Source organism: Calidris pugnax, unplaced genomic scaffold, assembly GCF_001431845.1.
Source record: "Calidris pugnax isolate Ruff unplaced genomic scaffold, ASM143184v1 scaffold70, whole genome shotgun sequence".
Lineage (NCBI taxonomy): Eukaryota > Metazoa > Chordata > Aves > Charadriiformes > Scolopacidae > Calidris > Calidris pugnax.
Genome location: NW_015090862.1, coordinates 14,887,761 through 14,901,812, shown reverse-complemented (window position 1 = coordinate 14,901,812; position 14,052 = coordinate 14,887,761). Strand labels below are relative to the sequence as shown.

Sequence of the window (14,052 nt, the reverse complement as noted above, 5' to 3'; positions counted from 1 at the left end):
AAGCAGATACTATGTTGTTTTCCGATAGCTATTATTATAGTAGGTTAAAAACTTGCAATTAAAATCTGTAACGCCAACATATAATCAACTGAAAACAGAAATCCCAATCACACCAAACCCCAATCTTTACTATGGGAATAAGGTATAAAGTGGCATTACACTTGTCATCAGATGACTGCTCTGCAGAAGTTCACCCACACAAGCCTCCTGACTGCTATGGGACAGGACAGGGAGGGAACCCTCCCTACTCATACTGCTCCTCTATTAACCCTTGGAAATCTTTGTACCTCTTATTGTCTCTGTGATTTTCTCTTTATCAGATTTTTTAGCTAGACTTTGAATTTACTTATATCAATAACAATAAATCTGAGCAGTCTCCCTGGCAATGCAGGAAATATGGCACTGCTCTAGGAGGGCTCTATTATGGAAGCCCATAATTGCTGCACTAATCATTTATGAATGGCTCAGAACAGATAATTAATCTTTATGTCTCTCATTTCACGATCAGAAATTATGCTATTTTTACCTAAAATGGCTGCATCCTTTTGCAATTTGGTGGGTCTATTACAGCATAATACTAGGATATTTTCAGCACTGCCATTGAAAAACAATTTGTCATTTGCTTCATGAATCAGGCTCAAAGCCTGGGTTATTTTGAATATAATGACAGACTGAGTAACCTTTTACTTAAGCAGAATTTCATTCTATGCTATGCACAAGGAATGTGTGTCACATACTCGGTATGAAAAGTCTTTGAATTGCAGAATCAAGAACCTGTGTGTCTCTTCCAATGTTCATTATCCACCCACATGCTCCTGTTTAAGTATTGAGGGAAAGGCGGCCAAATCCATCACTGATGCAAATGCATTAGCATCAGTGAAGTTTTCCAAAGGCTAGATAACCTTCTGGACTCAGCTCTTCCCTGGATACTGTCAATATTAAAGCCTCACACATTTCTAGATAGACCAAGCCTTGCCATTTGCCAACAGTTCTGCTTTGCTGTGGTACACTTATTAAATTTGTTAGTAAGGTGCAGTTACACGCCTAATTACATATAGACTTATACATTATGTCAATTTCGAAATGTATTTCTGTACAAGCTACCTTTCATTATTGGCAGATTTTTTGTTTGTTTTCAAACTAAGTTCCTCAGATCTTTAAAGTACTGCTCTCTGTGCTAATGTGTTTTTTTTTCTACTGCAGGGGCAAGCAGTGAATTGAAACTGAAATGGTATCAGGATTAACATTGGGTTTTATCCTTTGGTCATTATTTTAGGAACAACATTCTCTTCTGTTACAACATCTTCATGAATACCAGGAAATGGGGCAAGAGTGTTTTCTCTCTAGCATCTTTCCTGCCTTTATCAACAAGTTATCTTAAAAAACGACTATGTCAGCAAATATACAACACACAATGCTCTGTCCGTGAATTACAAGCTGCTGCAAGATACAGAGGAGAATTAAAAGGTCTCCAGAATCCCGGAGAAGACGATAATAAAAATAATACTATCTGGGTAGTCACTACAGAGAAGTATCAATTCCCTAGACCTTCCCTGGAGAAACAATATAAAGTTGTATTTTTAAATGGTGTTAGTGTCCATTGCTGTCAGGACCAAGTTCAATTGGACATAAAGCCCAACAAAATATCCATCCTTTTCTTGGAGTAAGAGTGTCTCAAAGATCATTCCAAATCGAAGCCTCAAACAAGTTGTAAGAGAAACCATCACACTCACATCCCCATTGCTGGCAAGCTTTCTTTTTTGGGTGACAGCCTGCAGCACCACCCAAACCCACACACTCAGCACCACGTCAGATGCCCCCAAAATCTTTCAGTCTTGTTCACGAACTCACAAGGCACCCGACAAAAGATGGAGAGGCTGCTTTGCAGGCACCACCGCTTTATATCAACTCTTATTTTAAATATTCCTGCTGGAAAATACAACAGCACACTGTCTCAAAATACTAAGTTATTGGTCACGCCCCCTCAAGTCTAAAGTGGAAATCAGATCTCCATCCACTGGACCTTTCCTCATACTTTTGGGAGTCAAAACCATTTGGTGTCTCAGTTCCCTGAGGTAGGTTTCACCCTTGGAGAAATGATGAGACAATTTACTTTTTCTTGATCAACTGACAGTACTGCACAAAGTCTAAGGAGCACTCACAATATATTCTGGCACTCATATTTCAGGATCATATGCTGGAAAAATATAAATAAAATACCTGCAAAATCTGCTGCCAACAGGTCCACCGCCTTTAAAACTTTGACTTGTAAGAAGCCAATGTCCTTTATGTCTCTAAAGGAATTCTTTATACTCTGCAAAGAGGAACACAAAAAGATATATTTTGTTAGTAATTCAGTAAGAAACAGAAAATAATAAACAACTACATTACTTACAATTTTATATCCATTACTATTCCTGTGGTGTTTCAGTTCAGAAGCTGATACACACATAAATACATCTCCACTATCCCAGTCTTACTGCATCATGCATGACCCTGAGGTTCACAACCGACCTGCTCCTAAGGGATTTATCTATTCACATAAGTTACATTTAACTTTTGAAAGAAGCTCTGCATGTTTACGTAAGTATCATCTGCCAATTAAAACAGAGAATGGGACATAGGTAGACCTGGAGAAGCAGCACAGGTCAGGAAGTCAGCACATCAGGAGTGAGGAATCTGTCCTCAAAAGTAACTTTGACTTATGTTGTTCAAATTCCTTTTGTCTTAGTCTTGCATCCCATTTTACAGAGATACAAGCTTATTTCTTCTTGCTCAGCTTTTCAGGATTGAGGTGCAGAAGCCATCACATGGCTTTATCTTCCAAAGTTGGAAGTCCAGAACATATCCTACCCAAAGCAGGAACAAAAGCTAAGCATACTATAATCTCTCCATGATGTTGTGTCTCTCATTCCCTGTGATAATTTCTTAATACAATTCAAGTTTGCAAAGAAAAGTATTAGTTTAAAACTCAACAAATACAAGCAGCCAAATTGCTTGGGTCTATCTGCCCTGCCAACCTCCTTGTCATTTTAAATAAAATAACTATTCTGTGTAATAGTTTTCCCTGGTAGAAGACGTTATTATGGCTGGACAAATCTTGGGTTCTTTTCCCTGCAATTTTGACTATTTTCAAAACTAAAGGAGAAAGAAAAAAGGAAATAAAAAAAAGAGCAAACTCACATAGCGGTTTGAAATCTGTTGCCGTTCACTAGGGTCTCCCAAAGGGCAGACACAGAGATCAGAAATAGACACTCCTGTACATGGGTAAACAGCGACCAACATTAGCAGGGATGCCGGATGTTTCTCCAGAGGCAGCTCTAAGTAATTGGTCTGCTTTGTTGGCAGGGCAGTAATGTCAACTTGGCACCTAGAATGACACGGTCAAGGGTTAATATGAAAAAGGAACTGGAAAAAAAAAATGAATAAAACAATATTTATATTGACTTCAGTAGCAAGCAGGCACCAAAACTTATTGGTTGTTCAGAATGGAAAGAACGCAAGAAAAAGTATCTCAAAATTAAACATGGGAAACCAATTAGCCAGTTTCTATTGCACTTATTGTCAAGTTTTGCTTTCTGGTTCACCTGCTGGTAATCAGAGGTAAAAGGTTTGGGCTGCAAGTACAGTAGGAAAACTTAGCTCTGGCCTGCCTCACTTCCCCCCTAAAATCCCCTAGTGCTTTCTGATGGATTTGAAACACGATTTTATTTCACCTGGGGGAAAAGAAAAAGGGCAAATGCAAAATTTAAAACATTAGCCTAAAATAGATTAGTTTCTTTAAAGTCACATACTCCATTTTATGCTACATTATACTGTATGCCCCAATCTCTTTTACAAGCCTTACTAAAGCTACATTTTCAGTGTACTGTTATATTTCCCAAAGGGAAGGATTATCTTAAAAGTCCCCCTCCCACCTCTGGCACATAATATGTATCATTAAGCTGATACTTCCCAAAAAAATAAAAATAAGGAGGAAAAGAGAGAAACTGTTTATAAAGAGACAATAATTAAAGACGAGTATGGGCTGAAGCAGAGAGAGCTCACCAAACAGCCAGTTATATGTGAAGGGAGCGGTTAAATGCAACAGAAAGCCTAATCACTTGGCTCGGCTAAATGCCTTCTATTTAGCAGTCCAGTAAATGGAGTGGAACTTTTTTGAACCTCCGTAGGGCTTGGCTTTTAAGAACAGGCTGAACAAAAGTTGCAGATGAAAAAGGAAAAAAACAAAAATAAGGAAGAAGCTTTGTTGCCACAGTGCAAGGGGAGTCACATTTCTCAAAGGGATGGCGAGCGGATGATGGAGAGCGAGAGCTTTCGCTCCGCTTAATGCCTGCCGACAAGTTTTTATTTAAACTAAACTTGTTAAGGTGTTGTCTTAATAGGCTAAAATTCCACAGGGTTCCCCCAGGTGGGTTTCTTCTGGGTAAATGGTGCATGTAGTGCTCCTGATTGATCCCATTCCAGTAGTAGAGCTGGAGCGGTTTATACCCATCTGCTATAAATTGCATGCTTTCCGCTTCTTAACAGCCTATTTTCTGTGAATGCTAAGGGGGGTGAAAAAAAAAAAAAAAAATAAAATCCCCAAACATTTCAGCCTGAAAAGCCAAGAAGCTACGTTACGAAGTAAAAGTCATTGCTCTGATGAGTTTGTAAGTCATCCAGTAGCTCCGCGTTATTAAAACACAGCTCTTTGTGTAAGCTTCTTCTGACCAGAATCAATGGAGATGACTACCTTAAATATACTCTTTGCTATTTACTGCACTGAATGTGCAACAGGTTACAAGTTTACTCTCATTAACTACTTTCAAGTTCTTTGAAAGAGGAAGAAAATAAACCAGAAAGAGTACCAACACTGCTCGGCGCGTAGGCTGCCTCTCAACACAGTTTCCAAGTGTGAGAGGTTGCATTTAAAGCTCATTGATACGCCTAGACTCTTCAGAAAGAGAAGTTACAGCAGAAAGGAAAATAAAACAACATCAAAAAAAGGCAAGCATTTGAGAAAAAGACCTTATCACTTCCACACTGGAGGTTAACATCACCTTGGCTGCATTAACAGAGCTGCTTCTCAGACTGCAGCAGTTTTGCACTGATATCTAAAGTACCAGCAAAAGGGGGAATGTATCCTTATCTTGGGGTTTTTTGCTTTTGGGTTGGTTTTTGTTTTTTTTTTTTACAAACTGAAGGAAGGAAAACTCAGGGTCACCCAGCTGGTCTGCAGTTCAGCTGGCAACAGAGGCCACATCTCCCACATCAGCATTTCATACACCACCCACTCAACACAGTCCACAACTAGGAAAAGCTGCATTTGCTTTTTTATATTAAGAACTTGCCATGGGGTAAGAGAGAAAAGACAACTCGTTCAGACAACGGTGCATCTCCCACCTATAGACAACCTCAGAAATCTCTAGTATCTCAAAGGCAAAGTTAAATATAATTCTAGCTTGTTTTGGCGAATTGGAATTGTTTCTCTTATTAAAAGAATTTGATTAGACAAAGGTCAAAGAAAAGATTGAGTATAAGGGTGTGGGGGTAGGAGAGATGCACATGTGGAGGGGAAAACAGCAGGAGGTAGAGTATAAGTATTTCTTCCTCAAATCATGTCTGATTTCCGTGCAAACTAACTTCCTTAAAACATCTGTGTTCACTCAAGGTGATGGTATGCCTCTATATTTTCTTTTGAGAAACTGAAAAGAAAATCCACATTTGCACTTGCAAATGGCAAAAGGCTTAAGAAAAAAAAAGGACAATCTGTTTTATTTAAGTTATACAACATAATTGATCAGACTGCAAAGAATGCAGCTTGGTAAAACAATTAGACATTCAATTTACTATATAAATTCAGCAGTTTCCACACAAACGCTTCTACACTATTAAAACGAGTCTAATGATTTCCAAACTACTTCCCCCATCCTCCTGAAACTCTTCCTTTCCCACTTTCCCAGCTTTCTATCAGCAAGACCTTATTACAGATAATTATTTCACAGAAAAGTGGTAAGTGACTATGGTGATGGGCACAGTATAACACTAATGGAGGGAATCCACTGTTTGCTCAAAAGTTGCCTGATCTGAATGCAGAGGGCAAAACTCTGAGGTTATATTTTAGGTGATGCAAATTATCTCCTGAGTTAAATTCCCAACATAGTGTTCCTATCTCGGAATAGGATAGCTCTGCTTGTTATCTTTTGCTACATATGAAATCCAGGTATAGACTTTCACACACACGGCTACATGCATGATCTGGAGGTGACACGGTTCTGTAAGTTAAGAGTGCACTGTGTACACAAATTTATCACTTTTTTTTAACCACAATTAAATGCTTTCCTTCCTCCTCCTGATCAATATAGAGGTCTATGCCTCTATATTAACCTCTAGTCCTGTAGAGGATTACACCACAGCTGTAGTTTTCTTTTAAGAGTGTTCTTTTTACTTACAGTTCTCATCTTTAGTTGCCAAACTTTTTTTCCCCCCATTTTTATTCAATTTCAAGAGAAACATTACTTGAGAACACTACACAGAAAATCGGGGGTTAAAATTATTTCTTTAACATGATCAGGGAATTAAATGTTAAAATTTCACTAAATTGTGCTGAGATTACCAGTAACCTCTTACCAGTAATCATGGAGTTGCATTTTATTACCCAATCCACAGTTCATCAAATTATGATAAGTATCTTTAAATATATATATATATATTTGAAAAAAATCTGCACACAACATTACCATTTTTTCCCCCCTGCAGAATTCTTGAAAGCCCTTCACAAAAGAGGCGAGAATCATTATCACAGTATACAGTAAGATGCATCTATGATTAATATTTGGAAAGGAATTTCAAATACCACAGGTGTCAAGGAGACAATTAATAAGGTCTTATTCTGATTTACTCTACAGATAAGTTTTGGTTGTCTGATTCTTCCTATAGCTCAGTGAAATTTAAATGAAAGGTTTGTACGCAGTCATAGTCAATTTTACTGCTCCATCCCAACAGCATGGCCTTTAAAATAAGGATTGTTTCTTGTTGCAAAGACACTGTTTCCTGGAGACATTCATCATAAAGCTATTGGATGCACTCCAATCTCATAGCTCACGGTCTTAAGTCTAGCAGTTTTTGTAAAATCTCTTTCTTGAGGTAAATATGTGAAGAAAAAAAAGCCCCAACATTTTGCAGCATCTCTTTTTCAAAACATATCCCTCAATGCAGAAACACTTTCTAACAACTTGGCATAAACAATTTAACTCTGCCTGGACAAATTCTGCACACGTTAACACCTTTGTTTATTAATATACATTAACATCATCTCCTGTTTATAGCATGCCTCTTATCCCAAAGGACACAAAAAGCACTCAATAAATGTTACTAACAGTTCTGCGCAGACTAAATAGAGGGATTATTTCATCAAGCACCAAAATACAGCCACCCCTCGGTGTCGGACCCCAGGACCACTCAATGCCACAGCATTTTAAGCAAGAAAGAGAAACTGGATCCAGTTGAAAATCTAAGGAGAAGGCAGGTAGGCTGCATGTAATAATTTAGCTTGCGATGTGCACTGACAGCAAGGGTTTGTTTCATGATAGAAGGGTGACATGAAATCACATCGAATGTTTCCTTACTAATTCAGAAGCAGACAAAGGCCCCAGGTGTTAGTGTTTAGTACTGGAGGTCCAAAACATTTCTTATTGTACACGTTCCCTAGTCTCCGCAGATGCTTCAGGTCCAATTTCAAGAACAATATTTTACTCTGAAACCTGGGAGAAGAGCCATGTTCCAGGGGCTTAAGGCATCCATCCTACATGAACTCCTGGGTCGAAAGGAATTAACAGAAGTCTTACTCCACAGAAGTTCAGCAGTCTGGTTTATCAGACATGACTCCACCTTGTGCATCTCCTCAATTTCATTTAAATATGTACATACATATATGTATTTAAAGGTCTAACCAACACAAATCAATCTACACGGACCTCAGGGACCATAATGAACCCTAACTGTACCCAAAAATTGACCACACAATTATTTACTAAGATCCAAAAAATTTTTCCTTTTCCTTTAAACCATGCAAGTTATTTGTGGGCAGTTGGGTTGTACTGGTGTATGTAATAATGGAATATAACCCACAAACATTTTACTAAAAGATCTTTCTTATCATGATGGTGTGAAATCCAGATCTCAAAACTCAACTTGGAAGCCATGGGGACAATAAACATGGCACCTCATAATATTGTTTTGCCTAAAGAATCCTTTTCCAGATTAGACTGCACTTGAACCCTTAATAAAATAAAATATTATTTATTGGGTGTGAAAAGTTTCTGTGCTGTACAAACAAGGCTTGTTATTACACTTTTGGTGTTTACCTATTCTTGCAATCAATCTTTAAAATCTAGTATAATTTTTTTCCTGTTTTGATGCTACAGTGAATTTGATGTGCTTAAGGCAACAACAGTAATATTTTCTCCCCACGTAAACAGCAACAATAACTTTAAGGTAAATCTAACACACACAGGCTTTCCCTATGCTGAATTCTTGAATAATAGAATAAGCATTTTGCTGATAATTTTTTGCCACATTGAACACCACCTGCCAGAAAAAAAAAAAAAAAAAAAAAAGAGGGGGAAAAACCTAAGGAAGAATTTCTCCAGCAGCAGGGAGACTGCACAGAGGCAAGCCACAAACACTGCTACATTTCCTGCCTCTAAACAGAATATCAGAAGTAATAAAAGTAACTGTGAGAATGGAAGGAACAGATTCATCTTCAGCCACTTCTCCATGTGATGAGCAATAGCATTCAGCCAGAAAGCATTTCCTGCTCTGCAAAACCACAAACATTTGTAGAGCCAGAGGGCATTGTTCTTCTCAGTGAATAGTTCCAAACTATTTGAATGCTTAAAGTAAGAGAATGTTCTTATGAGTTACTGTTATTTAGTCAGCAAGTTGTGAAACGCTCGCCAGGTGAGAACAGCAAACAACTGCAGACAGGATCCCTGCACCTAAGAATTTAGAGATTGTGGCACCGATCCTGCGAGCAGATAAGCACAGACAGAGCCAGGAGGGGCTCCAGTAAATTAAATGGTTGTTAGTGCTGCTGCGTGTAGCCAACTGTGCAGATGTGTTTTGGGGAGATGGGTCTCAATGACAAGGCTGCGAGCCAGAAGAAGGAAGAAGATACAGTTACTACTAGGAAACCAAGACTGTAGTAATACTGTACAAAATAAGATGAAGTTAGAGTGGAGAGGAAAGAACAGGACATAAGAGCGGGCACCATATTCTATTCCCATAAAGAAATTAAAATAAGGTTCAACTAATAACCCACAAAATATCTCATCTGCTAACAGGGCATAAGATCATTACTTGAGAATTCGAAGCTATAATGAAATAATGCAGTGCAACAAAAACTGGTATCAGTCAGGAGATGGGCTGATCGCCTGTGAGGCTACCCCTGAAAACGATGCTTTAAACAACATGAGCTTGTGCAATAGCATGAGGCACCAAAGCCACTGAGATCAGTCCTCTGTGGCAACGGGGAAGAGATTATCCAAATAAAGCAAACCCAGGTAACAGGACCCATAAACAAGGCTACAAGAAGATACCACCAAGGTGCAAGCAGATAAAAGGGACACCAGTTCCACTCAAAAGGAGCAGAGATCCCTGAGCTGGCACCAGCCTGAAGCTGCAAATCAGCCCTGCAGAGCACAACGGGGCTGGAGCAGCATCACCACGCAATCGCAGACAAGTACTGTCTCCCTTGCTGCCACCAGCTCTCCCAGAAACGGCTGCCACTGGGCTCAGGGAGTATTCTGGATTTTACAGTTGGCATGTGCAGAGTCAGCTTGTGTGTCTCTGCATTCAGGTTGTGGTTAATCAATTACCCCATAATAGTTTTTAATAAACAGACCCTTTCAGAAGCATCTGGACATGACTGGAATTAAGGAGAGAAACATACAGTATGATGCTGATAAGGAAAATAAATTGACCAGTTTAAGAAATCATAATAAAAATCACATTATCTTTTGCATTTACCCCTTATCCCCCGAAATAAACCACTTACGTTCCCAAAAGCTCCTCGTGCTTTTTGTTATCCTTTCTCCAGACCTCAATGTCCAACATATCCTTCCTGTCAGAGAAGTAGTGAAAATCAAACTGTTCCCTCCACTGAGGATTTGCACTCTTACACAGTGTCTAGAAAACATGCAGTTATAATATTTACTTTTCTTAAATGGTACTTATTTCCACAGTAAAGCACATATCAATTCTAGATGTTAGGGCATCAAGTACTAAGGTCATTCCAACCAAAGCTCCCCAGCCCATCACGCACAGCCTCATCTTCCTTAAAAACTCTTTCCTCTTCCCAATAATGAAAGATATGCCAGTGTGACATGAATAAATGGCTGGAGAAATTCTGAAATGCAAGTTGGATCCACCAGCTCCACTTTCAGTGGACTGTGGTCATCATTCAACATCACACACTGGAAAAAGTAAAGAATAAACATTTTGAGGACAATCACCTGAAAACAGGTTTGAATGAATTCAGGAACTCAAGTATTTTTTTATCCTTCTGTATTAACATACAGACAAAGAAGTCGCAGCCTTGAAATTGTTAACAACCAGTTAATTTGATATCTGTAAATTGTCCCTCTGAGTTCAGTGAGATTGTTCGTGTGTTCAGGTTACTCTGAGTATTCACTGGATTGGGACTTAAATCACTTGCAGTTCATATCACACTACACTACCCACCATCAATATCAGCATGGCCACTGAGAGAACAGGAGATAGGATTAGCTAGACCATGACTGAGATTTCTCCCCACCTTATCTGCTTTTCTGGACCACGAGAGATCATACTTCATAAGTTGAAAAAACTCCAGGAAAGAACATGAAACACTGTCAATTTGAAGTCCAATTAGGGTACAAAAGCAGAGGTCCCCAAGTCTTGCTGGACCCCAGACAGAACTACTAAGCAATCAAGTCACTGCAAGCAACATTGTACTTGAGTCCCCATTTTAAAATTCTTAATTTTCTGTGACTGCAAACAGTGCAGTTTTGCAGATTCGTGACACAGCCAACGGACCATTAAAGAGAAACATAAAAAAGGATCTTAACTGGAATAACATATATTTATTCTAAGATACCTAACCCATTTGTTATTTTTCAAAGCTGCTTTTCTAAATAAAAACATTATATCATGACCTTGGTTTGAGGTCCAATGTGGGGGACAGAGTGCAGGTTTCAGATGCGCCTACATCTGAACGTTATGTTCTGTGAACTTGCTCTGCACATTTTGTACAGAAGGGAATTGGTTTGTTTCCTCCTGCTCCTCTCTCCACACTTCCAGTTCATGACATGCAGAGCTCTTGCTCTCTCAACAGAATATTATTTTAATTACAGGATCTCCCTTCTCCTTATTAGACTTTGGAGTTGAAATGTGTATCTTTAGGAACCCCATTCATTTCTTAGATTCCCATGAAACTGGATACAAGTAAACACAGCGTAGAAGAATGAAAATTCAAATCAAAACCATGGAATATTCTGTGTGTTTAGAGAGTAAGGGATGGGTTCTGCTATATGTAACATATTTTTCAAGAAAGGTTCTTAAAAAAAAAAAAAAAAAAGTAATAATTCCCCTGCACTGGGAACCATTTCAGGTCTGCTTTTCCAGCATACCTAACATTGCAAACCTAACTTCTGTATTGGCAGAGAACAAAACACATGTGTGATGCATGTAGCTCTATTTCATTTCATATTGATGTCAGACATCCATCAATATGATGAGTATGTTAAATGCACAAAAACACATACACACACTATTCCTAACTTCCTATTTCTATATTGGCATGTAAAACATATTAGTAAAATGTTAATATCCCTGATCTGGTCTCCTGGTTTTGATCTCGCCTACATAAAAGAGAGTCAAGAATAGTTCCATCTGAAGTAGCAACATCAGTAAAAAAACCACCAAGTACCTTATTGGCTTCAGCAAACTTAAGGAAATCCTTAATACTTACCTTACTCTTGTATCTTTGATCTCCCAGTTTGAGGAGAACAAAACTGTCTGCCAAGCACCCTCCAGGGATGTTCTTCCCCTCCAAGAGCGTGATGGTGACCTGGCCATTCCACAACTGGTTCTTGCGCAAAGAGTCAGAGAGTCGCATGCTCCGTATGAAGCTTGACTGAAAAGGAAGTCAGCAACATGAAACATTTATACACTAAAACCCACATTTTAATGCTCAAACTGTGATACGAAAGCACCAGAAGTGAGAGAGGTACCATGGTCCCCTAGGAGTAAAGCAGAGAACAGAGGGCAGTAGGATTCTATGGATTTTCTGCCTGTACTGTACTACAGCTGGCCCCGTGAAGGGACGGTGTTCAGCATCAGAGCAAAACCAGCAGGGTTAGCTTAAACCACCAGAGAATTCCACTTCAGCTAACCTGGCTGAGCTTTGGTAAGTGCAGACCTCGAGCATCGAGAGCAATCTGTCACCTTGGCGCAGGGAAAGACACAGGAGAGTGCTGGAGAGGAAAAACTAAAATAAAATCTTGGATGTCTCTAGCTACGTCCATAAAACGTGGGTCTGTCCTTTCTGGGGAGACAGCCCACAGTCATAAAGACTATGGCCAGGTGAAAGGCTGAACACCCATCTTCCACCTCCTCAATCGCTCAACCGCTTGTCATCCACGTTAGCTCTTCGCCTGCTGACTTTGGAGCTCCTGCTTCCAGAAACCGAGCTCACGAATCAAAAATACTGATGCCTGCAGAAAAAACACTGACACCACCAGGCTCTTTATCTGGAGTTATGGTTACCTGGTAGCCACATTTGTTACCTTCGCAGCTTCATCCTACATAGCACGGCTGTGCTAACAGTTTGCTAACTGGCAATATTTTATTGGACAGAGGATGATTAAGTAGGCCTTTATTTGGGGGGAGTGAGCTGGAAACATGAAAACTCAAGGCTATACTCTTCTTCTTGCAGTAAAAATCCTGCCATATTTTATTCTCGTGAAGCAACTTTTAACTCGCCACACTTTGGAGCTTCAATCATGTCATACAGGTGGGAGCAAGACGGAGGAGAAGATTTCACAAGTCACTTTAAAACAGGACGTGTTAGCTTTAAAAGCAAGTAAGAAATGTTGTTGCTAAATAAAACGATTGCAAAAGCACCTGATGTCTGAAGATTACTTTTTATGGATCAATTACCCAGCAACAAAATTCTTAAATCATGGGTGGTGAACTCACAAATTTTTTTACTCGCTTTTTGCTGGTTAAAATACCCAACCCTTTGAATCCCACAAGCATATTAATATACTTCTATTTAAACACCCCATTTGGCTTTCCTGGCACGCTGATTAAAAATTCCTACCTTTAAAAAGAAAACGAGATTTTTGATTCATAAATCCAGCTGCAATGTAATTTCTTTTTTCTTTTTTTTTTTTGTAAAGTTCGTCTTTTAGGCCAAAAAGCTAAAGCATGACTGTTCCCATGGACATACTTCAAAGTCCCGGCAGATATATTCCTCCCTAAACACTGAACTATTTCAAAATCCTTTTTATAAAAAAGGGAGTAATGTCCACAAGGGATCAAAGGGCATTCTACAGTCTGGCAATCGCCTCAGAAAAATGGCAGTGCTTCCATGAAATATGCCCTAAAATAATTTTGCAGCTTGGTATGTCCTAATTTCGAATTGGATGTTTATCTTGGAAAGGCTTCTATCTAACTTGTCCATAAAACAGCTCCACTTAGCTCTATGAGCCCTGTGAAAATGGAATCCAAAGCTGGCTATTAAAGGGGCCTGGAGATTGCTTCCATATGGCGTAACAGCATGGGAGTGGAGGGCTAAGGCCTACAGCAGGCGCTGCTTGGCTTGAGCTCCCCATCTATCCATGGACACTCGTTGCATTACACCATAACATCTGGATTATTGCTTGTAATGTCCCTGGGAAATATCCACTTCCCATCAAAGCCTTTATCTATCTCAGTTGTACTTTGAACATTTTAGTATTTAACATAGTCATGTTTGATGTGATGTACTCGCTGCTTTAGGACCAAGGATTCTCCCTCCCCCCCCCC

At 39.3% G+C, this 14,052-nt stretch overlaps 1 protein-coding gene across 2 annotated transcripts in view; it reads right to left on the bottom strand.

Moving 5' to 3' along the window:
• Positions 1 to 14,052, bottom strand: part of MCTP2 (multiple C2 domains, transmembrane 2) — a 109,284-nt gene that overhangs the window by 63,143 nt on the left and 32,089 nt on the right. The window contains exons 9-12 of one of the 2 annotated variants that reach the window (XM_014944272.1): positions 11,993 to 12,157; positions 10,040 to 10,170; positions 3,184 to 3,370; positions 2,221 to 2,314 (exon numbers count right to left, since the gene is read on the bottom strand). In XM_014944272.1, the coding sequence (XP_014799758.1) occupies positions 2,221 to 2,314; positions 3,184 to 3,370; positions 10,040 to 10,170; positions 11,993 to 12,157 (577 nt within the window). The remainder of the gene's footprint in view (positions 1 to 2,220; positions 2,315 to 3,183; positions 3,371 to 10,039; positions 10,171 to 11,992; positions 12,158 to 14,052) is intronic. The other variant, XM_014944273.1, reaches the window with a different exon arrangement.